This window comes from Ochotona princeps, chromosome 4 (genome assembly GCF_030435755.1).
Source record: "Ochotona princeps isolate mOchPri1 chromosome 4, mOchPri1.hap1, whole genome shotgun sequence".
Classification (NCBI taxonomy): domain Eukaryota; kingdom Metazoa; phylum Chordata; class Mammalia; order Lagomorpha; family Ochotonidae; genus Ochotona; species Ochotona princeps.
The window spans coordinates 5,850,366-5,871,943 of record NC_080835.1 but is presented as its reverse complement, the minus strand read 5'-3'; the positions used below and the strand labels follow the sequence as shown (position 1 = coordinate 5,871,943).

The window sequence follows — 21,578 nt, the reverse complement described above, 5'->3', positions numbered from 1 at the left end:
GCAAGCTAGCGACCCATCCTGAATGGTTTCTGCTTCCAGGTCGCTTTCCCAGCCATGAGGTCACGGCTGGTGACACATGCTCACTAGAGCAGCAGACGAGGGCTTGGGCCACACAGCTCACCCTCAAGTCCACCCGGCCCTGCCAGGACTTGCACCTGCTTGCCCCATCTTCAGCCTGCAGGGTCTCCCTCCAACCGGGTCTGGCTGTCTCAGTAGCAAGTTCATTAGGTTCAGACACCAATGGGCACTGGGGCCAAGGACCAGACAACAGGGAAGGGGCCTAGCCCTGCAGGAGGTCGAGGTGATGGGGAAGTTGGCAGAGAAGAAAGGAGCAGCTAGGGCCTGGCGCTGCACGTCTCCCGGGGCTCCGTGGGAGAGGCCTCCAACAAGCCCACGTGGGACGCGAAATTCGGACCAAGGTCACGCAGCCATAAGGTTGAGTTGCAACTCAAGCCTACGTCGGCTCTTCCCACAGCAACTAACATGAAGAGGCCAAAGGAGGTAGGGCCCGTGAGGGGAGCGGCAGTAACAGAAAGCGGCCACTCCACCAGGCTTGACCTTATTAAGGTCTTATCGTCCGGCCCTTCCAGAACTCAACTTTACCGGAACCTGGCGGACTGCAGCTCGACCGGAAGTGACGCACTGGTCACGCGAAGGGCGGACCGGAGGCGGGGCAAGGGCCGAGGCCCCGCCCGCGAGCGGCTGGCGGCGGGTTTCGCAGGGGCCAATGAGAGAGGGCGGCGTGGCCCGGCCTGGCAGCGACGGGGACGCGCCTGCGCAGAGGCGACCGCACGACCAGGGCGGACTCCGGGGGCGCGGCGAGGAGGTGAGCGGGGGCCACAGCCCGGACTGCGGGAGCCGGGCGGTGCTGGCGGGCAGTCGCGGGCCGGGGCGCCGAGTGTCCACGAGGGATAGGTGACGCGGGTGGGGGTGGGGGCTGCCGGGGATGCCGCATGGGGAGGGTGCTCACGCCGCCGCACGGGGCGGAGCTCTGGGCCTCGGAGCGGGAAGTGGGCCGGGAAAGGGCGGGGCTCGGCGGTTGGGGGCGGGGCTATCCCTGTCAGGAGGCGGCGCTTCCCTCCTGGAGGAGAAACTGCAGCCGGTGGGAGGTGGAGCCTCGAATTTGGAGCTTGAGGGGGGCGGAGGCCAGGCCTTGGGGGCGGGGCTTCAGCTTGTGAGTGGCGGATCTGCTCCTGGGGGAGGCGGGGCTCGGCGATTGGGGGCGGGGCTATCGCTGCTAGGGGGCGGGTCCTCTCTTCTGGAGGGGGAGGAGCTGCAGCCGGCGGGAGGTGGAACCTCAGATTGGGAGCTTGAGGGGGGCGGAGCCCAGGCTTCAGGGGCGGGGCCTCAGCCGGTGAGTGGCGGGTGTGGTCCTGCGGAGGGTGGGGCTATAGGGCCGGGGACAGCCCTGGGCGCCCTAAAGGGCGGAGCCAAGGAGACGGGCGAAGGGCTGGGCGTGGGTAATGGCCGGGGGCGTCCACGCGGAGGCGGTCTCCGTGGTGGTCGCGCTTGGGGTCGCGGTCGGCCGAGCACTCCGCCAGGAGAGGTGGTATGGGTGGAGCGGGCACGGCGGCCGGCAGACTCGGGGCCGGTCTGGGTGCCCCGGAGACCCCCAAGGGCTCAGAGCTGGGGCGGCGCCCCAGGTGGAGGAGCAGGGTCAGCCTGGGGGATACCGCAGGAGGACCGCCGCTCCCCGGAGCCACCCAGCGGCGACGTGTGGGTGCCTCGGAGCCGACCCCCTGCAGCAGCCGCTGAGGTGTGGGTGTGTTGGGCCAGGGGCAGCTGGGTGTGGCGGGAGTGGGGCCGTCCTGCCCGGGAAGCTGCTGTGCAGCCAGATCGGGTGTGGACCTTGCGGAAAGGGACTGGTGGGAACTGACAGGAGGTGGGGCCCGGGAGAGAGGGAAGATCTAGGGGTGACCCCAGGGGCGGGGCTCTGGCTGCTGTGGCCCCCCCTGACCCCCTGCCGTCCTCAGCCAAGCCCCCTTCTCACTGGACTGGTAAGTGTGGTGTGTGGAACCGGTGGGAGAGGGCAGAGTACCATGGGGGTGTGACATGCTGCGGACCAGCACGTGTCCCACACCCTCCTGCCGCCCGGCGGGGCACCTGTACCCACAGAGACATGAAACTGAGCTGGGTGCTGGCAGTTGTGTCCGTCTGCCTGAGTGCTCTGGCCACGGCCACGGCCGAAGGCAAACGCAAGCTGCAGATCGGGGTCAAGAAGCGCGTGGAGCACTGTCCCGTGAAGTCGCGGAAAGGCGACGTGCTGCACATGCACTACACGGTGGGTGAGGGCGGCCCTGGGGCGGCCCAGTCCCTCGCCTTTCTCAGCTAGTTCTCACGTCGCCCTGCCCGCGCCCTGCCCTGCTCCTTGGAGACGTGAGGGGGGGGCTGCCTCCTCACTGGCCTTCCCACACCCTCCCCCCCCAGGGGAAGCTGGAGGATGGGACTGAGTTTGACAGCAGCCTGCCCCAGAACCAGCCCTTCGTCTTCTCCCTGGGCACCGGCCAGGTCATCAAGGGCTGGGACCAGGGGCTGCTAGGGTGAGTACCAGTCAGCAGGTGCGTGTGTGTGTGTGTGGCCCTGGCCAGGTAAGCTGTGGGTGGCAGGTCCCCAGGGAGAGGGGTCTGTGCGGCCACATGCTAGACATGCGTTGTTCCACAGGATGTGTGAAGGGGAGAAGCGGAAGTTGGTGATCCCCTCGGAGCTGGGTAAGAGGTCCTTCTGTGAAGGTGGGGACGGGGGGATGGAGGGTGTCTGATGAAGCTGCCTCAGCCCACCACCCCAGCCTGCACCCTCACTTATGCATTATGGCTGGGAGCTCTGCCAAGGCAGGCAGTGTCCTGCAGTCCAGAGAGAGCTGTAGTGCCCGGACAGGTGCCACCATCCCCACCCTCTGCATTTCCACCCCACGGGGGCCTGCAGCTCACGCTGTTGTTTGTGCATCTTCCACAGGGTATGGGGAGCGGGGAGCCCCTCCCAAGATCCCAGGTAAGGCAGCGGTGTCCCCCTCTCTTCCCGTGCTGCACAGCCCCCCTCCCCCGTCCCTGCGGCTAGGATCTCAGGCACTGCCCCTTGCTCGCCCTACAGGGGGTGCGACCCTGGTGTTCGAGGTGGAACTGCTCAAGATCGAGCGGCGGGCAGAGCTGTAGCAGGACCGACAGGGCGGACTGGGGGAGAGGGACTAACAGGGACCAGACTGGTGAAGAAAAAGAAAAACAAACAAACAACAAAACTTGAAACCTCCAGGAGTGAGCCTGTGTGTGCATGTCTGCGACCCCTGGGGGCTGTCTCAATCCCCCCACCCTTTCTCCCCAAGGTCCAGGCTGTAGGCAGCCCTGCTTCCAGCTCCCCAGCCAGTGGCTGGTCTAGTCTGGGAGCTGTCACCATGGGGACACAGCCCCTGGAAGGCCCGAGGGGGCACCTGTGGAGAAGCACTGTGCAACCCCTCTTCCCCCAGAGACCAGCAGAGCCAAGCCACACCAAAGGCTTACCCTAGGCTTTATTGAAGGGGCCGCGCCGCAGAGTCAATATAAAAACACAAAAAGTCCCATTAGCTTAATAACAATAAAAAACCCCCAAAATGGAAAACTGAGGGGTCGGGAGGAGGCCCCTGGGGCAGGGGCCCAGGGAGCCCCACTCTGGCACCAGGCCTGGTCGCAGGGTCCCCGGTATTGCTGTTGCTACGAGGTCGGGGGCAGCGATTGTCCTGTGGGAGCCACTGTTCGTCACGCGGCTCAGGGACCCTCACTTCTTCTGGGGTGTGCTCAGCTTCTGCATGCCTCGGATCTTGTCCAGCAGGCCAGAGATGAAGGCCTAGATGGGAGAGGGCTGCCTTAGCCTGACCAGACCCCTCCCTGACCCCTCCCGGCCCCCCGGGGAAGCTGCTCACCTCCGTGGGTTTGTAACAGTCAACCAGCAGCTCCTGGTGGGGAGGATGGAGAAGCCAGCCGTGAGTACCTGGGCACCACCTCGGGGCAGGCCTCCCGCTCACCCACAGGGCCCTGCCTCTCACCTTGACCCTGGCAGCCCGGGCTTCATCGCTTTCCATGTCCAGGAGCTCATCCACGTCGATCTCCAGCTCAGGGATCTCCTCTTCCTGGGGTGGGGAGACGCGGGTCTCAGCCGGGAGCCAGGGTGGGAGAGGGGCTCCCAGGCTGCAGTCCCTGCCTGCCCTGGGAGCAGCCCAGCCGTCTCGGCGGGCAGACAGCAGCAGCTGCTCCGAGAAGGAAAACAGACTAGGCCTGTGCCAAGGCAAATTGCCCAGTTGGGGGGGTGAGCTTCCTGTCCCTGCCAGTGGGCAACCCAGGGTGCCAGACGGCCGGGCCTGGGGACCTCAGACCACAGACCCTGCGGATGTGTCTCCCCAGCATCCGGAACACCCCCCAGCAGAGCACCGCTGGGGCCAGCTGTCCCCACTCATCACAGCCCAGTCCCCTCCCCCAAACACCTGTCGTGGCTTCCTGGGAGTGAGGAGGAAGGGCAGGGTGAGGGGTCAGCGGGAAGCAGCCAGGGCTGCAGCAAAGGAGACAAAGAGCCCATGCTGAGCTGAGGGAGGGGGCGCCCGCCCCCCCAGGAAGCAGCCAGCCCTCCAGAGGCAGCTGCATCAGGGCCGGGCCTGGGTGCAGTGCCGGCAACCCCACTCCCCCACCCTGCCTCCAGGGGCCTGAATCACTCTGTGAGCAAGCAGGGAGTCATGGGGTGGAGACCCAGGGCCCCGAAAAGGCCAAGATGTCGCTCCAGGATGGCCCAAGCACACCCCTCCTCCCCATGTGCACAGGCTGCGAGGGGATTTTGAACAGGGGTTCTCAACCCCGCCACCCTAGCCGGTCAGACCTCCGGGCAGTGCCGGTCCAGGACAGCCCCTGCCTTCTGTCCAAGGGCGGAGGACACCAAGTGTGACCTGGGAGGTGGCAGGAGGGGCCAGGGCTGGGGCGAGCAGTGACTCGGGTGACCTAGGTGAGACAACAGGGCGCGCAGGCCTGGGGGGCGGGGAGCGCACAGAAGAGGGGCGCCCGACGACTCCGGTGACAGGCAGGTTGGCCGCGGGGTCTCCGGGGTGCGGCGGCTTGGACGGATCCCAGGGGCCAGGCGCGGGGTAGGGAACGCACCTGGCAGTCGTAAAGGCGCGTGAGCTGCTCCAGGATCCACTCCTCCAGGTTGAGGCGCTTCCGGAGCTCCTTACGGTCGTACTTGACGGTGACCTTTCCTTGGCGCCTCACGGGGCCCTCGTCGTCCGCGCCTCCCGGGCCCTCGCCCGCGGCCCCAGGGGGGCTCTGGAAGTACACGCGGGGCCCTGGGCCGCCGCTGCCCGGTCCCGGGGCCGGAGCCGCCAACGCCGCGCCCCCCGCGGGGCCGCTGTCCGCCATGGCGGCGGCCGGGGCCACGTGCGCGCGCGCCGGGCCCCTCCCTGCGCCGCCGCCGCCTCCCGGACGCCCGCCGGCTGGCTCCGGGCCACTGGCTCGGGGTGAGAGCTCGCGGGCTCGGCTCCGCGCGGCTCCACGGCTCGGGCGGCGGCGGGGGCGCCCGGGGGCAGCTGCAGCATGCGGAGCCCCCGGGCCTGGCCTGGCCGCGCCCCGCCCCCTCCCCGCCGATCCGCCCGCCCTTTGTCCCCCGCGGCCGCCGCCCGAGCCGCCACCGCCGAAGCCGCTTTCTCTGTCTCGCTTTCTTCCTCCGCCCCCCGACCACACCCCCTTAAAGGGCCAGCCCTGCCGCCAGCCCCTCACCCCCACTCCTCTCCCCAGGCGGGAGCCAGGGGAGGGGTCTGGGCGGCAGGGTCTGGGGCTTGTTAGTCGGTGTCTCCTCACAGTCCCCGCAAGACTGACATTCCCAATGCTCGGAACCAGGGATTTGCGGTTCCGGCGGACGTTTGTCCTCCTTGGTCAGCCTGGTCAGCCTCCTTCCATGCTCATTGAAGCCGACCAAGGAGCCACTTGCTATGAAGTGGGGTGGGCGCTGAATGCAGACTCGGGGTCCGCTGGGGCCAGCAGGACCCCCGATGGACCCCTGGCCCTTGGTCAGCGACACGTGGACCTGGCTCCCGGGGATGGACAGTTGGAGAATGGGGGCAGGAGCTGCTCGGGTGCCCCGACGCCCTACTTGTTGGGGGTTTCACGCCCCTCCCCAGGCCTCTCCACCCCACCCAGGTAGAGAACGGGGTGTCGGCCAGCTGGGCTTCCAGCGCGACCCGCGGCGGCCACCGCCCACCGGCCAAGATGGCTGAGCGGAGCGGAATTGTGGGAAATGTAGTTAGGTGGCGTGGCCCCGCGGAGCAGCCCGGAGCCTTGGGGCGCCAACTTGTTTGGGGACTCCCTCCTTGGGCCAGCCCCTGCCCTTCCTCCCAGTCCTGCATCCTTCTTTTCGCGTCCACGCAGGAGCGAAGGGCCGGAAAGCGGAGGGGCTATATACGCAGGCGCCCCCATGCCTGGGGCGCCCTCCAGTGAATCCCTGCTAGGTTGGCTCCCGCGCGGCGCTCCTCTGTCCTTCCCAGTTCTCCGGCTCACCTCTCCCAATCCGATGGCGCATCCTGTGCTGTTAACTAGGCCTATGCATCGGTTTATTGTCTGTCTTCCACGTGCAGCCCTGGCGTTGCCCCTGCCTGCCGCTCCTGCCCCAGCCCCAAGTGGGCCCACGGGCGTACGGCCAGTGACCGAGTCCGACTCCCTCAGCAAGTTGAACAGATGTCAAGGTGAAGAAACGGCAGCTTCCCCTGCGCCTCTGTCCGCCAAGAGCGGTGGAGAAGATGAAATTGGAGAAAGCGTGGAGAGTTGGATCTCTAAGCCGCATGGCTGGAGAGATGGGGGAGCTGGGGTTTGAACACCAGCCCCTGTGGCTCAAAGCCGGATGCCTGCTCCCCTGCCCCTTGCCTGCTCTGGGTGCCACACTCTGTCTCAAACACACCCACACATGCAGATTCACCCTGGTCCAGGGACTGAGAGACTGTTCTGGCTCCAGTCCCTCACAGACACTGCGCCTACCACCTCTGGACACTGGACAAGGAAGCCCGGGGCAGCAGGTGGGATGGGGGGGGGGGAAGGGGCTGGTCTGCGGGCAGGTTTGCATCGCTGCTGCCGCACCCAGACAGGGGGAGGCCTGGCTTCCCGCTTCTCCTTTGCCCTGCGGTTGGGGAAAGAGAGGAAGAGAAGACAGGTGGCCTGCAGTGAGTGAGTGTGTGTGTATGTGTGATGGTTGAATCCCCTGCCGCACCCACTTCATCCCGCTGGGGCAGGGCAGTGCTTGCAGAATCCGCACAGTGGCACTTGCGGTGCTCACGGATTGCAGGGGGCACCCTTGCAGCCCCCCATGAAGGCTCAGTAGCTGATGGCAGTGGAGCCCTGAAGCCCCAGACACACATACACACCCCTGCGAGGTGCTGTGACCTTGAGCCTGAACCACCTTCCTATTCTTCTTGTTCTGCTCAGGGTGGGTGTGACCCCACAGGGATCCCTCTGAGGTGCTGTCCAATGGGCCTGCTGGCCTGCAGCCTCCCGGACACTGCATGGCCCTACCTTGTTCCATGGAGTGGAACAAATGGGTTCAACTCTCAGCTCCGCCCTGGAAGCTGAGAGACCCTGGGTAAATCCCTCACCTCCCAGGGACCTCCTGATCTGGGGGGCAGCAGCTCTCCATTGCCCTTCCCTTCACAGTGGTCAGGGTCCCAAGTCCCGTGACAGCAGCCCTCCTGGTACTGGATAGTGTTGTCACTCCAGCTGGCCCCCTCCCACCAAAGTACAGCCAAGGCCACCAAGGCAGGTGCAGGGAGAGGGTCCCGGGGGAGGGGGTGGAGAGGAGGGCAGCACCACTCCATTAATGCAGGCCGGATGGGCTGCCTGCCTTCCACCATTACCCTCTGCCGAGAAGCCCTATTACTACAGCCCAGGCTGCAGGAAGGCATCCTCTAATGGGGGCTCCCCAGCCTCCAGGGACCAGCAGGCGGGGTGAGCATAAGAGGCCCAGGCCACCCAGTCCCCCTGCAGGAAGCCCCAGCAGCCCCGCACTGGCACAGAACCATCCTGTGGCCTTGGGAATGTCCTGCTTCAAGGATCCCTGTCAGCCACATTCTCCTCCCAGCTTGGAGCAGGCGACCAAGTCACAGAGCCATTCATCGGGCTGTGCCACCATCAGCAGCTGTTCACAGAACCAAGCTTTGCGTCTGTCCTACGTCCTCCGGGGAAGGCCCTGTCCTCCAGGGAAGGCCCCGTGGGCTCTCAGTAGCCCCTTAGTCACGAGTCCATGGGTTGAAATCCTGCCCATGAGAGCTGTGGGACCTTGGGCAAGTCCCTTGCCCTCCTGATTCTCCCGTGGAGATGATATTGGGCAGGCTTAGGGTTGGCGACCTGCACAGTGGGAGCTCAGGGGAAGGTCAGTGTCAGGCAGGGATCACCCCCAGAGGTGGGGTGTCTGGGAGCCTGGGGCAAGGGGCCCTGCCAGGGCCCTCATACCTGGCTGACCTCTCCTCCCCCAGAGCTAGCTCCGGCTCTTTCTGGGTTTCTAGGTGACTTGGCTGGCCCCTCTGGGTGAGTTCTACTTTCAACCTGCTGCTGCCAGTCTGTGGATTGGGGGGGCTCCCACAGGGGCCCCCAGGCAGGAGCCCCCCCAGCTGAGCCCTGCGGGAGGGGCTGCAGCCCCTCCCCTCCCAGTGCCTATGCGGCTGCCCCTCCTCCTAAGTCTGGGACACAGATTTCAGGGCCAGTCACTGCAGAGCCCCAACTGCCCCCTTTGGGAACACCCCCAAGGCTCTGACCGCTGTGGGGGGCAGACCGCCAGCCTTCTCTTGGCCAACAAGGCCAGGCTGCGGCTTGGGTTGTGGGCTGGGGTGGGATCTATGGCACAAGAAAGGGGCTGTTCCAAGATGTTGCGTCTGGAAGGCCAGGATGCCTGGGTCCTCAAACGAGGCGGCGGGTGCCGAGCGCAGAGGGATGGGGTGGGGGAGGGTGCGCGCCTGCGGGAGGCTCATTAGCCTGCTAAGTGCTCCAGGGAGGGGGCGCAGCTGCAGGAGGGCACCCAGAAGGGTGGGAGTGGCTTTTTCTGCACTTAGCCAGGACCCGCAGGGCCCGGGCGCTGCCCAGCACTAGACCCTTGCTCAGCTCCGAAGCGTCCCTCCTGGGGCACCGCCAATAGCCACCCCCACCTCTCGTCTCCAGCGCCTTCCCTCCTCGGCTGGCGCCAGGGATCCCCTCTTGCCGAGCCTCCGCCACGACCGGTCCCTGCAGCCCGTAGCCTCCAGCCCCGCTCTGGCCGCCGTCACCGCCCCGGCCGCCAGGGGGAGCCGGCGCGGCAGGGGGCGGGGTCTGCGGGGCCCCGCCCCCGCCCCGCCCCGCCCGGGCCCCGCCGAGGCTCCGGTCGGTCCGGGACAGACGGGCGGCCGGGCGGCCGGGCGCTGACGCCGCGGGGCCGGAGCGGGCCGCGCGCACGGAGCAGCGGCGCCGTCGGTCCCCGTCGGGGGCTCCGTGCGTCCCCGGCCCGCCCCTGGCCCGGCCATGGCGGGCGCCAGGCCCGGCGTGCACGCGCTGCAGCTGGAGCCGCCCACCGTGGTGGAGACCCTGCGGCGCGGGAGTAAGTTCATCAAATGGGACGAGGTAAGCCGCCGCGGGCCCCTGTTCCGCCCCGATCCAGGGACTCCTGGGGCCCGGGACCCCCACTCCAGCCTCGGCGGACTGCAGCGGCCCCATCGCAACCTGGTCGCACTCCGGAAACTGAGTCCCCAACTGTCCCCCATAATGAAGACTTTGTCTACCCCTCTTCTCCGGGTCCCTCAGCTCTGTGGAAAAATTTGGCCCTCCACTCTTGGGCGCCGGAGACTTTAAACCCCAATAAATGCTGCCCTCCTCTTCACTGGCTTCTCACTCCTTCCTGTCAGACGAATTCTGGGTTCTCGGAGCTCAGCCTGACCCGCCAGGACATTGCCCGGCCCCGGCCCACCCCACACGGTGGTTGGAGGACCCCGGCCCTTCCCAGTGCGCTTCAGGACACCCTCGTCCTGAGTGGTGCCGCTGGGACCCCACTCTTGCCAACGTCCGGCTCCATTCATCACTTTCCCACACTGTCTGGGCAGCCCCCGGGTGCAGCTCTCCTTGCCACGGGTGGGAGCCCCAAGTCACCTCCTCCTGGGGACTTTGCCACCCCACCCCCAACTCCGTCCAGCCCTGGGAACTTTGCTCCCCACTCCTTAGCCTGGGAACTTTGAACCCCCATCAATCCTGGCCCTCCTTTTCCTGCTTTGGGCCGTTTCTGGCGCCTACGGGGCGCCCACCTGCGCTCCCCATCCGCCGCCCCCTCCCGCCGGGCTCCCGGGCCCCTCCTCCCCGGGGCCGCCGCCCCGCCGGCCTGGGCTTCCTCGCCGGCTCCTTCCCAGTCGGGCCACAGGCCTGGAAGACAGGGCTCCTTTCCGGCTGGGTGGGGCGGGAGGCGTGGGAGCTGGGGGAGGGGCTGGGGGCGTGGCCCGGGCAGCAGGTGTGCGGGTGCGGGTGCCAGGCCCTGGAGGGGCTGCCGGGAAGACCCCTCCCGTGAGGCGGGCCAGAAGGGAGAAGTTTCTCCTTTGCCTTCCAGTCTGATAAACCCAAATAAGGAAGTGGGAGCAGGGAGAAAACCCTGAGGAGGGGTAAGGGGGTGCTGTCCTGGGATTGGGGTGCCAGGCTGCCAGGCTGCCAGGCTGGGCGGTCTTGGAAGGCCAAGGCCCTTGGGAAAGGGCTGGGGAGGGCTTTTAGGGTTAAGGGGGTATCCTCAGAACTCCCGCTGCACACACTAGTGGGGGCTTCAGCTAGAGGGCACAATTGGCAGTTTGAATGTAGGGGGGCTGATGCGAGATGTCAGCAGCCAGTGGTGGGGGGACCCCTGGATCCCCCAAAACCCCAGGCCTCCTGTGCCTTCTGTTCCCAGATCCATGCAGTTTGTAAGCAGGGACTGGGCGGGGCTGGCACCATCCCCAATTAGAGGGTAAGGAAAGTGAGGTTGGGGAGTGGTGGGTGCCCTAGCCCTAAGCACCCTCCCCAGCCCCCACTGTGGACTACACAGTGACCAGGAGCCCTGAGGGGGTCCCAATTCCCTGGGTCCTAGTGGCTGCCTGCAAATTCTGGCTCCTGTTGACCTGTGTGCCAGCTTGCTCACCTGTCAGGTGCACACCTGTCAGGTGGCCCGAGTGTGAGCCGGGGCGAGGGGGACAAAGGGGTGGCACCTGCTGGGTGAGTGGGGTCCTCTTTGGGAGACTGGTACCCAGGGGTACTTGGCCACTTAGGTCCCGACCAACTCCTTGCTGTTGGCTGCTGGGCCTCAGTCACGCGGGGGACCGTGGAGTGTCCCAGGGACTCCAAATGGGGCCGAGATGTGCCTCCCTGCCCCCCATCCACTGCTCACCACAGGGCCTGGGCACTGGGAGACTGAGCTCCAGCGCAGTTCTGAGGGCGGGGGTGGGCACAAATCTCGGGGCTGCCACCTGAGCCTGGCAGGAGCAGGGTGGCAGCTGCAGGGGACCTTGACTGGTCAGTACGAGCTGTCGAGGGACACAGGCAGCTAGTGGGCTAAGGCTTTGCAGTGTTGAGCTTTCATCCCAGCCTGTGTCCCAGGGGGCTGAACTGCGTGGGGGGAGGTCACTAGAGCCGGGGGGGTGGGGGGTGTCATAGGATCCTTGGGCCTTCGAGGTTGCAAAGCCCAGAGCAGGGTGCTATGGGAGGAAGTGGGTTGGATTTTCCAGGTGAAGGGGAAGGGAGGTGGGGAAAGGCAACTCATAGTCCAAGTGGCTGAGCTTCAGGCTTGGGGGGACCACACCCCCTGACCCTTGTATGATACTGTCCCCAGGAGGCCTCCAGTCGGAACCTGGTGACCTTACGCGTGGACCCCAATGGCTTCTTCTTGTACTGGACAGGACCCAACATGGTGAGGGCTGGTGCCTGTGCAGTTCTCATGGGCCAAGGGCCCCCTGCCCCAGGCCACGCCCTGCCCCAGGGTAGGGGTGGGACCCGGCTGTTGGCTGACCTCTCCCACGGCTCCCCAGACAGGAAGTGCTGAGGGCGGGGGCTCAGGCTGGGGCAACGGCCAGGCCAGGCGGTGGCCACGCCCTGGCTGGGCCATGGGGAGCTTGCAGGGGGATTCCTCGCTCCCTCCCTGTAACCTCTCAGACACAGCATGACATCTGGTTCCCTAGGAGGTGGACACATTGGACATCAGTTCCATCAGGGACACGCGGACGGGCCGTTATGCCCGCCTGCCCAAGGTGAGTGAGAACTGCTAACAGTTTGGTGCTAACCAGGCTGGGTGGGGGGGACCAGCACACACCCATTCTCACCCTTGACCCTCCCCTACCCAGGACCCCAAGATCCGGGAGGTGCTGGGCTTCGGGGGCCCCGATGCCCGGCTGGAGGAGAAGCTGATGACGGTAGTGGCAGGGCCAGACCCGGTGAACACCACGTTCTTGAATTTCATGGCTGTACAGGAAGATACTGCCAAGGTGAGGCGAGCTGGAGCTGGTGGGGTTGCCCCTAGGGTCTGGGCCGACAGCTGAACCTGCGCCCCCTGCCATCTGCCCACCCTTCCCTGTGTGTGCTGCCCCCCAGGTGTGGTCAGAGGAGCTGTTCAAGTTGGCCATGAACATCCTGGCTCAGAATGCCTCGCGGAACACTTTCCTACGCAAAGCGTGAGCCCCTGCTCCCGGTGTGGCAGGGGGAGGGAGTTCAGGGGACTGTTCCCAGGGTGACCCTTCTGCCTGCTGCTTCTACTCCCAGGTACACAAAGCTGAAGCTGCAGGTCAACCAGGATGGACGGATCCCGGTCAAAAAGTAACTAACCCTGCTCCCTTCCCCCACTCTTGGTGAGCCCCCATCCTGTGCAGACCCTGACCCCTGGCCCTCTCCCTCCTCCCCCTGCTGCCCACCGCAGCATCCTGAAGATGTTCTCCGCGGACAAGAAGCGGGTGGAGACTGCGCTGGAATCCTGTGGCCTCAATTTCAACCGGGTAGGTGTGGCAGCATGTGGGCACCCCCTCTCTACCCCCTATCTCTGCAACCCTGCTCCCGGGATGCCCGTGGCTGGGTTCTTACCCCACACTCCTTGGCTCCCAGAGTGAGTCCATCCGGCCTGATGAGTTTTCCTTGGAAATCTTCGAGCGCTTCCTGAACAAGCTGTGTCTACGGCCAGACATCGACAAGATCCTGCTGGAGATGTGAGCCGGCCGGTCTCTCCTGGCTCTGCATGCTCCCCCTGGGCGGGGTGGCCCTCCGTGCTGGTCGCAGGGCGCCTGGCAGGGACGGGGAGTGGGGGAGGCCTGGCTGCTTTGGTTTGGGTTTAATCAGCCATCGTGGGAGGGCCAAGGGTTCAGGGGCCTCCATCCTGCCCCAGCCGCTGCTGGTATCAGGAAAGCAGATGGCCCAGGGAGGGGTGACCAGTAGCCCTGGGTCCCACAGAAGTGGGTACTGGAACTGATGTCTCTCAGGGTGAGGGCGTGTCATGGGAGAAAGCAAGCGATGCTCCAGCTTGACCTGGCTACCTATGCCCTTCCTTACCCTGTCAGAGGCGCCAAGGGCAAGCCATACCTGACGCTGGAGCAGCTCATGGACTTCATTAACCAGAAGCAGCGGGACCCGCGGCTCAACGAGGTGCTGTACCCGCCCCTGCGGCCCTCCCAGGCCCGCCTGCTCATTGAGAAGTATGAGCCCAACCAGCAGTTCCTGGAGCGAGGTGAGCGCTGGGAGGGCGCCTGTCCTGCCAGCCAGCGAAAGACAAGGCCCAGCTGACCCTCCGCCCCATTCCAGATCAGATGTCCATGGAGGGCTTTAGCCGCTACCTGGGAGGCGACGAGAATGGCATCCTGCCCTTGGAAGCCCTGGATCTGAGCGCAGACATGACTCAGCCCCTGAGCTCCTATTTCATCAACTCCTCCCACAACACCTATCTCACAGGTGAGCCCTGAGCCCTTAACTGTGGGCAGGGCTGGGGAAGAGGAAGCCACCCAGCAGGGAGGAAGCTTCCCTGGAGAAGGGCCTGGCTGCCTGGGGAAGTGAGCTGGGATGGGCAGGTGCATGGTGGGAGAAAGGCTCCAGGCTCCCCAGGTAGGAGAAGAAGGTGAGGGGCCTTAGGGCAGGTATCACATGATCTTTTGGGCTCAGACTGCTGAGCTGGGTGGTGGGCACTGATAAGGGGCGGGGCCCTGGAGCTGCAGCCAGCCAGCCAGCCAGGCCACAGGCTTGGTCAGTGGGTGCCCTTTGTCCTCCTTGGTGGGTGCCATGGGCAGGGGGCTTGGGGAGTTGGCACTGGCTGCATTTGGAAGTGAGTCTGGACCAGGGACTGCCAAGCAGGGCCTGGTTCAATGTGGGAGTGGGCAGCTGAGGTAACTCCACCTGCCCCCAGCGGGGCAGCTGGCCGGGACGTCGTCGGTGGAGATGTACCGCCAGGCCCTGCTGTGGGGCTGCCGCTGCGTGGAGCTCGACGTGTGGAAGGGGCGGCCACCTGAGGAGGAACCGTTCATCACCCACGGCTTCACCATGACCACAGAGGTGCCGCTGCGTGAGGTGCTCGAGGCCATCGCCGAGTCGGCCTTCAAGACCTCGCCCTACCCAGTAATCCTCTCCTTCGAGAACCACGTGGACTCGTGAGTGGAGGGGAACCCTGAGCCCAGAGCCAGCTAGTGACATCCGGCCTGGGTGCCATGCCCCCCAAGGACCTCTGTTCTCTGTCCCTTGACCCTCGCCTTCCTCTGACCTGTGACCTTGACCCCACAGGGCAAAACAGCAGGCCAAGATGGCTGAATACTGCCGCTCCATCTTTGGGGATGCCTTGCTCATTGACCCTCTGGACAAGTACCCGGTATAGGGGGTGGGGCCGGGGTAGGCGGGTGGGGGCTGTGCGGGAGGCCAGGCTCTGACTCGTCTGTGCCCCCCACCACAGCTGGCCCCTGGAGTGCCCCTGCCCAGCCCCCATGACCTGAGGGGTCGCATCCTGGTGAAGAACAAGAAGCGGCACCGGCCAGCCACGGGTGTCCCTGACAGCTCCGTGCGCAAGCGGCCGCTGGAGCAGAGCAACTCGGCCCTGAGCGAGAGCTCCTTGGCCACCGAGCCCTCCTCGCCACAGCTCGGTAGGCCTGGCCGGGTCCTGGACCTCGGATTCCCCACTAGCCTCTCCCGGTCCGAGACCCTTACCCGGTCTCACCCTCCCCTGGGCTCTCTTGCCTGGCTAGGCTACACCCCCAGTGTAATTTGGCTCCACCCACCACCTGCCCACCAGGCCCCCCCCGCCCCCAACCTATGCATTCTGACCTTTGACCTCAGCGAACCTCATCCACAGACTTGGACGTGCCCTTCTGACCCCAACCCCTGTCAGACCTCCTGGACTGTCACTCACCCTGTTAGGTGTCATCTCAGCCGACCTTTGCCTGCTCTCTATAGGAAGTCCCTCTTGTGTCTGACCCCTGCGCTGTAAGCCCCCTCACTGTATCAGGATGGACCCCTGACTGCTGACCCCTCAAGCCATGCTGTACCCTCGCTCATGACTTCTCACCCCTGTGGGTCACCTTGCCTGCCTCCGGGCTGTATGTGATTCAGACCTTGATTTTTGACCTATGACTAACACACACACACCCCCCGTTCACCACCATGGAGCCCTGACTTCTCTCTTCTTTGTCCTAAACATACCACGTGAGGTCCCTGCCCGGTCACTGCCACTCCCCAGACATGGGCCACAAACATGAGTGGTGCACGTGCTGACCCCTGGCCCCCGCGGCCCTGGTGTCTGCAGGGTCTCCCAGCTCTGACAGCTGCCCCGGCCTGAGCAATGGGGAGGACGTGGGGCTGGAGAAACCCGGCCTGGAGCCTCGCAAGTCCCTGGGCGAGGAAGGCCTGCAACGGGGCCCCGAGGCAGACCGTGAGGAGGAGGAGGAAGAGGAAGAGGAGGAGGAGCAGACGGACCCCAAGAAGCCAACCACTGATGAGGTCTGGTGTCCAGGCAGGGTGACGTGGGAGGTGCATGCGCTGGTTTCCCAAGAGGTGGCTGCAACTCCTGGGGCCAGCCCTGGTGCTCCTGGGGTGCTGGGGAGCAGGGAAGGAAGGGGTAGCAGAGGAGGTCAGCTAGCAGCAGGGCGGGGTGGTGACAGGAAGGAACACCTGCAAATAGAAACTTGGGGCTCACATACATAGTACACAGAAGTGACTGAAGCTGTAGAACAGAGGTGTGGGAGCTCAGGCGGGTCTGGAGGGCCGGCAGAATTGGGGCTGTCAGCCCCTGGCCAGAAGCTACTGTGCAGAGCCACTCAGTGAGCAGGTGCAGGGGCCCCCTGCTTGGCACCACTGACTGGGCTGTGGGGGTTGCAGGGCACGGCCAGCAGCGAAGTCAATGCCACAGAGGAGATGTCCACACTGGTCAACTACATCGAGCCTGTCAAATTCAAGTCCTTCGAGGCTGCTCGGAGTGAGTTGGCGGAGGGGTAGGAAATGGGGGTGGGGGCGGGGGTCGGCGGCATCAGGCCCTGCCAGGCCTGATGGACGCTGCTGTGCCCCCGCCACCCTCACACGGCAGAGAGGAACAAGTGCTTTGAGATGTCATCATTCGTGGAAACCAAGGCCATGGAGCAGCTGACCAAGAGCCCCCTGGAGTTTGTGGAGTATCCTGCCACCCACACAGGGGCCTAGCCTGGAGTTTAGGAGTGGGCGCAGGGACGGCTCAGGGGCCCTGGCAAGGAGGGAACAGAAGCCAAGAAGGGGTGCTCCTGTGGGCAGGAGGCGGGGTGTGAGGGATGGCCGCTAGCAGCCGTGTGGCCCCTGACCTCCAACCTCAGATACAACAAACAGCAGCTGAGCCGCATCTACCCCAAGGGCACACGTGTGGACTCCTCCAACTACATGCCTCAGCTTTTCTGGAACGTGGGTTGCCAGCTTGTTGCGCTCAACTTCCAGACGCTGGGTGAGTCCCGGCCCCAGCCTTGACCCCTGACCTTGTCTAATGCCAGCTTCCCAGATCAGACGTGTATACAAACCTTCACCCTGATTGACCTTGGCCTACCCCAGCGACCCATCACTTGCCCACGTCTAGACCCTAATGCCACCTGACCTCCGGGTGGCCTATGTGTGACCCTTGCCCTCCCTGGGGTGACCCCCAGATGTGGCGATGCAGCTCAACGCGGGCGTATTTGAGTACAATGGGCGCAGCGGGTACCTGCTTAAGCCAGAGTTCATGCGGCGGCCAGACAAGTCCTTCGACCCCTTCACCGAGGTCATCGTGGATGGAATTGTGGCCAATGCCCTGCGGGTCAAGGTGGGGCCTGGCAGGGTTCAGGTGGGGGTAGACCTGGCGGGGGGGTACTCTCAGCGCCCACCTCACCCTCCTTGGCCCCGCCCCCAGGTGATCTCAGGACAGTTCCTGTCTGACCGCAAGGTGGGCATCTATGTGGAGGTGGACATGTTTGGTCTCCCTGTGGACACCCGGCGCAAGTACCGCACGAAGACCTCGCAGGGGAATTCATTCAACCCCGTGTGGGACGAGGAGCCTTTTGACTTCCCCAAGGTGAGCTGGGGGGAGGGTGGGGGCTGTGGGGAGAGCCGGGCTCATCTTGGGCCCTCTGCCCTCTTTGAGGGCGAAGGGGAGGGGCCCGCAGACCACGAGGGCCTGCCTGAGGTGGTGGCCTGGAACTCGTGTGGCTGTCCCCAGCCTCCCTGCACTCTGTGTGGTCAGGGCCTCTGCAGGCCAGCCTTGGGGATGGACTCAGAGTTCTGAGCGGGTCCGTGGGTGTGCTGTCCCCTGGGCTCAGGGTCCCACTGGCCAGCCGCTGGGTCAGGCTGTGAAGACATGATCAGCTGTCAGCTCCAGGACAGTGGTGACCTAGGTGGAGTGTGGGGCGGCCTGGGTTCAGCACCTGTCTGGGCCCGCAGGTGGTGCTGCCCACGCTGGCTTCACTACGCATTGCGGCCTTTGAGGAGGGTGGCAAGTTCGTGGGACACCGGATCCTGCCTGTCTCTGCCATCCGCTCGGGTGAGGCCATGGGGGACAGGGCCCTTGACAGCACATGGTGAAGGGTGTGGTGTGTGCAGAGATCCAGCAAGGGCTCAGCTGACATGTCTGTGTCCCCCCAGGGTACCACTACGTCTGCCTGCGGAATGAGGCCAACCAGCCGCTGTGCCTGCCAGCCCTGCTCATCTATACCGAGGCTTCGGACTACATCCCAGATGACCACCAGGGTGTGCTGTGGCGGGGTCGGGGTGGGGGCACTGTGTACCCCAGTTCAGGGAGAGCCCAAGGGACCTAAGCCAGGGCAGCCTGCCACAGGGGAGGTGTGGCCCTGGGCTTGCAGCCCTGACCCCGTGCCTTCCGCCCTGGCCTCCCAGACTATGCAGAAGCCCTCATCAACCCCATAAAGCACGTGAGCCTGATGGACCAGCGGGCCAAACAGCTGGCCGCCCTCATCGGGGAAAGCGAGGTGAGCCTCTGGTGCTGGGGTGGGCGAGGTCTGGCCTGCCTGACCCTGGGCACTGCTGACCACAACCCACTGGGCCTTCTGTTGGGGGTGAGGTCAGGGTCATGGGGTGGGGGACACCCATTTGTTCTCAGGGGTCTTGCCTTGGAGCACAGGGCTTGCGGCTGGGCACTCATAGGAGGGGGTGGCGAGAGCGAGCTTTCCCGGTCCCCACGGGGCCTGTGGCTGCGGGCCAGGCAGCTGCCATTAGGGCCGAGTGGAGCTGTCAGCGGGAGAGGTTGGGTCCACCATGTGGTCACTTCCTCCGCTGATTAAATCAGTAGCTAAGTGGCTGGGTGCGGATGGAGGAACGTGGGAAGGGGGGTGGCGGCTGGAGGCTTTTCCAGAAGGATCCGGGAGTCCTGAGCCCTATGCACCCCCATGTCTGCCCCACACCCCGGGGGTAGGGAGGGGTATGTGGCAGCTGGCTTAATGCCTCTTAGTTCTGACTCTGCAGCCCCAGGTGCTGCTGAGTGGGGGAGCCCCAGCAGCAAGGTGGTGGGCAGGAAGGCCTGCAGGGGACCCGTTTCTGGAAGCAGCAGCCTGCTGTCTCACCTCAGGCGGGCCCCGACACCAGCCAGGAAGCCCCATGTCAGCCGCCTGGGTGCCAGTTGACCCCAAACCCGACGCCTAGCTCCCTGGACAGCTCCCCACGGCGGCCCGTGGGCCCCATCACCTCCCCGACCAGCACGTCCCTCAGCAGCCCAGGTAGGGGCACAGTCACAGCTCAGAGGGTGGGCTACAGGGGGTGGGGCGCCCCAGCGGCCTCTCAGCGCCTCTGTCCCCCCCAGGCCAGCGGGATGACCTCATCGCCAGCATCCTCTCAGGTAGGGGCGGGGCCAGGGCCGGGGTGGGGCTTCCCAGAGGGCGGGGCTCCCCGGCCCGCCCACCTGTTCCGCCTCCACTCTGGCCTGCAGAAGTGACCCCCACGCCGCTGGAGGAGCTCAGAGCCCACAAGGCCCTGGCCAAGCTTCGGGGCCGGCAGGAGCGGGAGATGCGGGAGCTGGTCAAGAAGCAGCAGCGCAAGGCAGACGCCCTCACCCGTCGCCTGCTTCACAGCCTGGCCCAGGCCCGGGCGGGTGTCCTGTGAGTGTCCCACGGAGGCTGTGCACCCTGCGTGCCTGTGGCAGGGGGCGTGCACATGAGGGGCTCCAGGTCAGGCCACGTGGAATCGGGTGGCGGTGGGGCTACTGTTCCTGGGACCCAGATCCCCCCCAATACCAGGGACCAGCCGGTCTCCCCACGGAGTGGCCTCTTGGACTCTGCTGCCAGCCCCTGTGTGGTGACAGGCCCTATGCTCTCCCCGCTCTCCAACACAGAGGTGGGGCTGCTGTGGGGGAGGACCGGAAGCAGCAGGAGGTGGAGGTGAAGCGTTGGCAGGACTTCCAGAACCAGCAGGTGCAGTGTCTGCTGGAGCTGCGGGAGGCCCAGGTGGACGCAGAGGGCGAGCTGAGGCTAGAGCACCTGAGACAGGTGAGCAGGTGGCACCCAGGCGGCCTGCCGGCGGCTCATGCCCAGCTGCGCAGCCCTGCCGCCCGGCTCATGCCTTGCGGCCTGTGTGCACAGGCGCAGCAGCGGCTGCGGGAGACCGTGCTGGATGCACACACGACGCAGTTCAAGAGACTGAAGGAGGTGAATGAGAGGTGGGTGTGCTGGTGTGGGTGCACACGGGCAGCGCGGGAGGAGGCCCAGGCCTGGCACCATGCATGTGCCGCCGCTGACCCCTCCAGTCTGCTGCCGGCGCCCCCAGGGAGAAGAAAGAGCTACAGAAGATCCTGGACAGGAAGCGTCACAACAGCATCTCGGAGGCCAAGACTCGGGAGAAGCATAAGAAAGAGGCGTAAGGGTGCAGGGTCTGGAGGGCTAACCCGAGGGGTGGGGGCCGGGCCCTGAGCCCACTGCTCTGCCGACTCCCGCACAGGGAACTGACGGAGATTAACCGGCGGCACATCACCGAGTCAGTCAACTCCATCCGGCGGGTGAGTGGGCACCCCTCCATCCTGGGGACCCCTTCCCCATGGCCTGTCGATCTGTTGGATTTTTAAGTTGTCATTTATGTGATCAAAGACAGAGGAACAGACTGTGAGGAAGAGGTCTTTTAGGGGACAGGGCCCTTGTCGCAACTACTGCCTGTCCACCAGGGTGTGCGCGAGCAGGGAGCTGGGCTGAGGTGCAGAGCAGGGCCTTGGATCCTGGCCTCTGTCCACTGGGCCGAGCCCCACTAGGGCCTTGTCCTCCCCGTCCCCCCACAGCTGGAGGAGGCCCAGAAGCAGCGGCAGGAGCGCCTGGTGGCTGGCCAGCAGCAGGTCCTGCAACAACTGGCGGAAGAGGAGCCCAAGGTGAAGCCTGGGGTGGCGGGCGGGCGGGCACCATAGCCTCCCATTTTGCCCTGGCCTCCCATGACGCCTGTCCTGCTGTCCTCCTCCTACAGCTGCTGGCCCAGTTGGCCCGCGAGTGTCAGGAACAGCGGGCCAGGCTGCCCCTGGAGGCCCGCCGCAGCCTGCTGGGCACCGTGCCGGAGGGGCTGGGGGACGGGCCCCTGGTGGCCTGCGCCAGCAACGGGCATGCACTGGGGAGGAGTGACCCCGTGGCTGACCCCGACCTGGAGAGCCAGGAGGAGAACACGCAGCTTTGAGCTGGCTGAGAGGTGGCTCAGGGGCCAGGCTGGGCATGGGGGGGCTGCAGGCCAAGACACTAATGCTTTTTTTTTTTTTTTAAGAAAACCTTTTTATCTTTAGAAATTTTTATTTTTTTAAACCCCTGGGCAAGGCTCCCACACTAATTCCCTTCCTTCATTAGCGCCAGCTCCCCCTTCCTGACCTCAGCTCTAGGAAGGATCTGGTACCCCCTCCTGAGGTGGGGAGACTCTGCACCCCGTCCCGGTAGCATCTCACTTCCTGCAGCTCCAGGAAGTCGGGGGCTCCCACGCTTTCCCTATCCTTCCAAACCCAGGGGGGGTCGTTTTTACACAAATAAAGGTGGATTTCAGGGACCCTGTGTGCAGCATGGTTTGGGGTATGAGGGGCCTTAAATCAGCCTTGGCCACCTGCTGTGGAGCCCCCTGTGGGCTGTGGGCATTGGCTGGGTTGAGGTCAAGTCCTCGTCCCCTGATTCAGGGCTGTCTATTCTGGGGGCCTTGCGCCTGCCCCCCTTT

General features: G+C 65.2%; 4 protein-coding genes across 6 annotated transcripts; 3 read left to right on the top strand and 1 right to left on the bottom strand.

Moving 5' to 3' along the window:
- The first annotated feature begins 673 nt into the window (after positions 1-673).
- Positions 674-3,243, top strand: FKBP2 (FKBP prolyl isomerase 2). Of its 2 annotated transcripts, XM_058662395.1 has the most exons (7): positions 700-826; positions 1,974-1,997; positions 2,116-2,281; positions 2,428-2,540; positions 2,662-2,708; positions 2,953-2,988; positions 3,088-3,243. In XM_058662395.1, exons 3-7 carry the CDS (start codon positions 2,120-2,122, stop codon positions 3,147-3,149), a joined length of 420 nt encoding a protein of 139 aa, XP_058518378.1. In that variant the 5' UTR covers positions 700-826; positions 1,974-1,997; positions 2,116-2,119; the 3' UTR covers positions 3,150-3,243. The 2 variants fall into 2 exon arrangements, with proteins under 2 accessions (XP_004596785.1, XP_058518378.1); XM_004596728.4 differs by lacking the exon at positions 1,974-1,997 and having other exon boundaries at positions 674-826.
- Positions 947-1,959, top strand: LOC131480036 (uncharacterized). The gene has a single exon (XM_058662394.1). It carries the CDS (start codon positions 947-949, stop codon positions 1,874-1,876), a length of 930 nt encoding a protein of 309 aa, XP_058518377.1. The 3' UTR covers positions 1,877-1,959.
- Positions 3,244-3,480: 237 nt separating the features above from the next.
- Positions 3,481-5,542, bottom strand: PPP1R14B (protein phosphatase 1 regulatory inhibitor subunit 14B). Its single transcript, XM_004596870.3, is given in 5 exon segments — positions 3,481-3,813; positions 3,890-3,922; positions 4,013-4,096; positions 5,109-5,506; positions 5,509-5,542. Coding segments are annotated over 5 exon segments (618 nt in total). The 3' UTR covers positions 3,481-3,744.
- Positions 5,543-9,338: 3,796 nt separating this feature from the next.
- Positions 9,339-21,416, top strand: PLCB3 (phospholipase C beta 3). 2 transcript variants are annotated; one of them, XM_058662865.1, is made up of 31 exons: positions 9,339-9,575; positions 11,791-11,868; positions 12,137-12,205; positions 12,299-12,439; positions 12,546-12,625; positions 12,714-12,767; positions 12,868-12,943; positions 13,050-13,150; positions 13,499-13,665; positions 13,740-13,886; positions 14,335-14,575; positions 14,706-14,790; positions 14,872-15,058; positions 15,718-15,911; positions 16,290-16,386; positions 16,495-16,579; positions 16,754-16,878; positions 17,075-17,229; positions 17,317-17,478; positions 17,844-17,943; positions 18,045-18,149; positions 18,297-18,388; positions 18,985-19,132; positions 19,216-19,251; positions 19,342-19,510; positions 19,744-19,897; positions 19,991-20,067; positions 20,175-20,264; positions 20,346-20,403; positions 20,677-20,763; positions 20,856-21,416. In XM_058662865.1, the coding sequence occupies exons 1-31, from the start codon at positions 9,477-9,479 to the stop codon at positions 21,057-21,059; spliced, it is 3,663 nt and encodes a 1,220-aa protein (XP_058518848.1). In that variant the 5' UTR covers positions 9,339-9,476; the 3' UTR covers positions 21,060-21,416. The 2 variants fall into 2 exon arrangements, with proteins under 2 accessions (XP_058518848.1, XP_058518849.1); XM_058662866.1 differs by lacking the exon at positions 9,339-9,575 and adding an exon at positions 10,577-10,597.
- The last annotated feature ends 162 nt before the right edge of the window (positions 21,417-21,578 follow it).

Coding starts and splice junctions, on each gene's coding strand:
- LOC131480036 (XM_058662394.1), top strand. CDS start 947: ATGCCGCATGGGGAGGGTGCTCACGCCGCCGCACGGGGCGGAGCTCTG.
- FKBP2 (XM_004596728.4), top strand. CDS start 2,120: ATGAAACTGAGCTGGGTGCTGGCAGTTGTGTCCGTCTGCCTGAGTGCT. Junction 2,541..2,661: donor TGGGACCAGGGGCTGCTAGG/GTGAGTACCAGT, acceptor GTTGTTCCACAG/GATGTGTGAAGGGGAGAAGC. Junction 2,709..2,952: donor GGTGATCCCCTCGGAGCTGG/GTAAGAGGTCCT, acceptor CATCTTCCACAG/GGTATGGGGAGCGGGGAGCC.
- PLCB3 (XM_058662865.1), top strand. CDS start 9,477: ATGGCGGGCGCCAGGCCCGGCGTGCACGCGCTGCAGCTGGAGCCGCCC. Junction 13,887..14,334: donor CCACAACACCTATCTCACAG/GTGAGCCCTGAG, acceptor ACCTGCCCCCAG/CGGGGCAGCTGGCCGGGACG. Junction 18,389..18,984: donor CCCTCATCGGGGAAAGCGAG/GTGAGCCTCTGG, acceptor GTCTCACCTCAG/GCGGGCCCCGACACCAGCCA.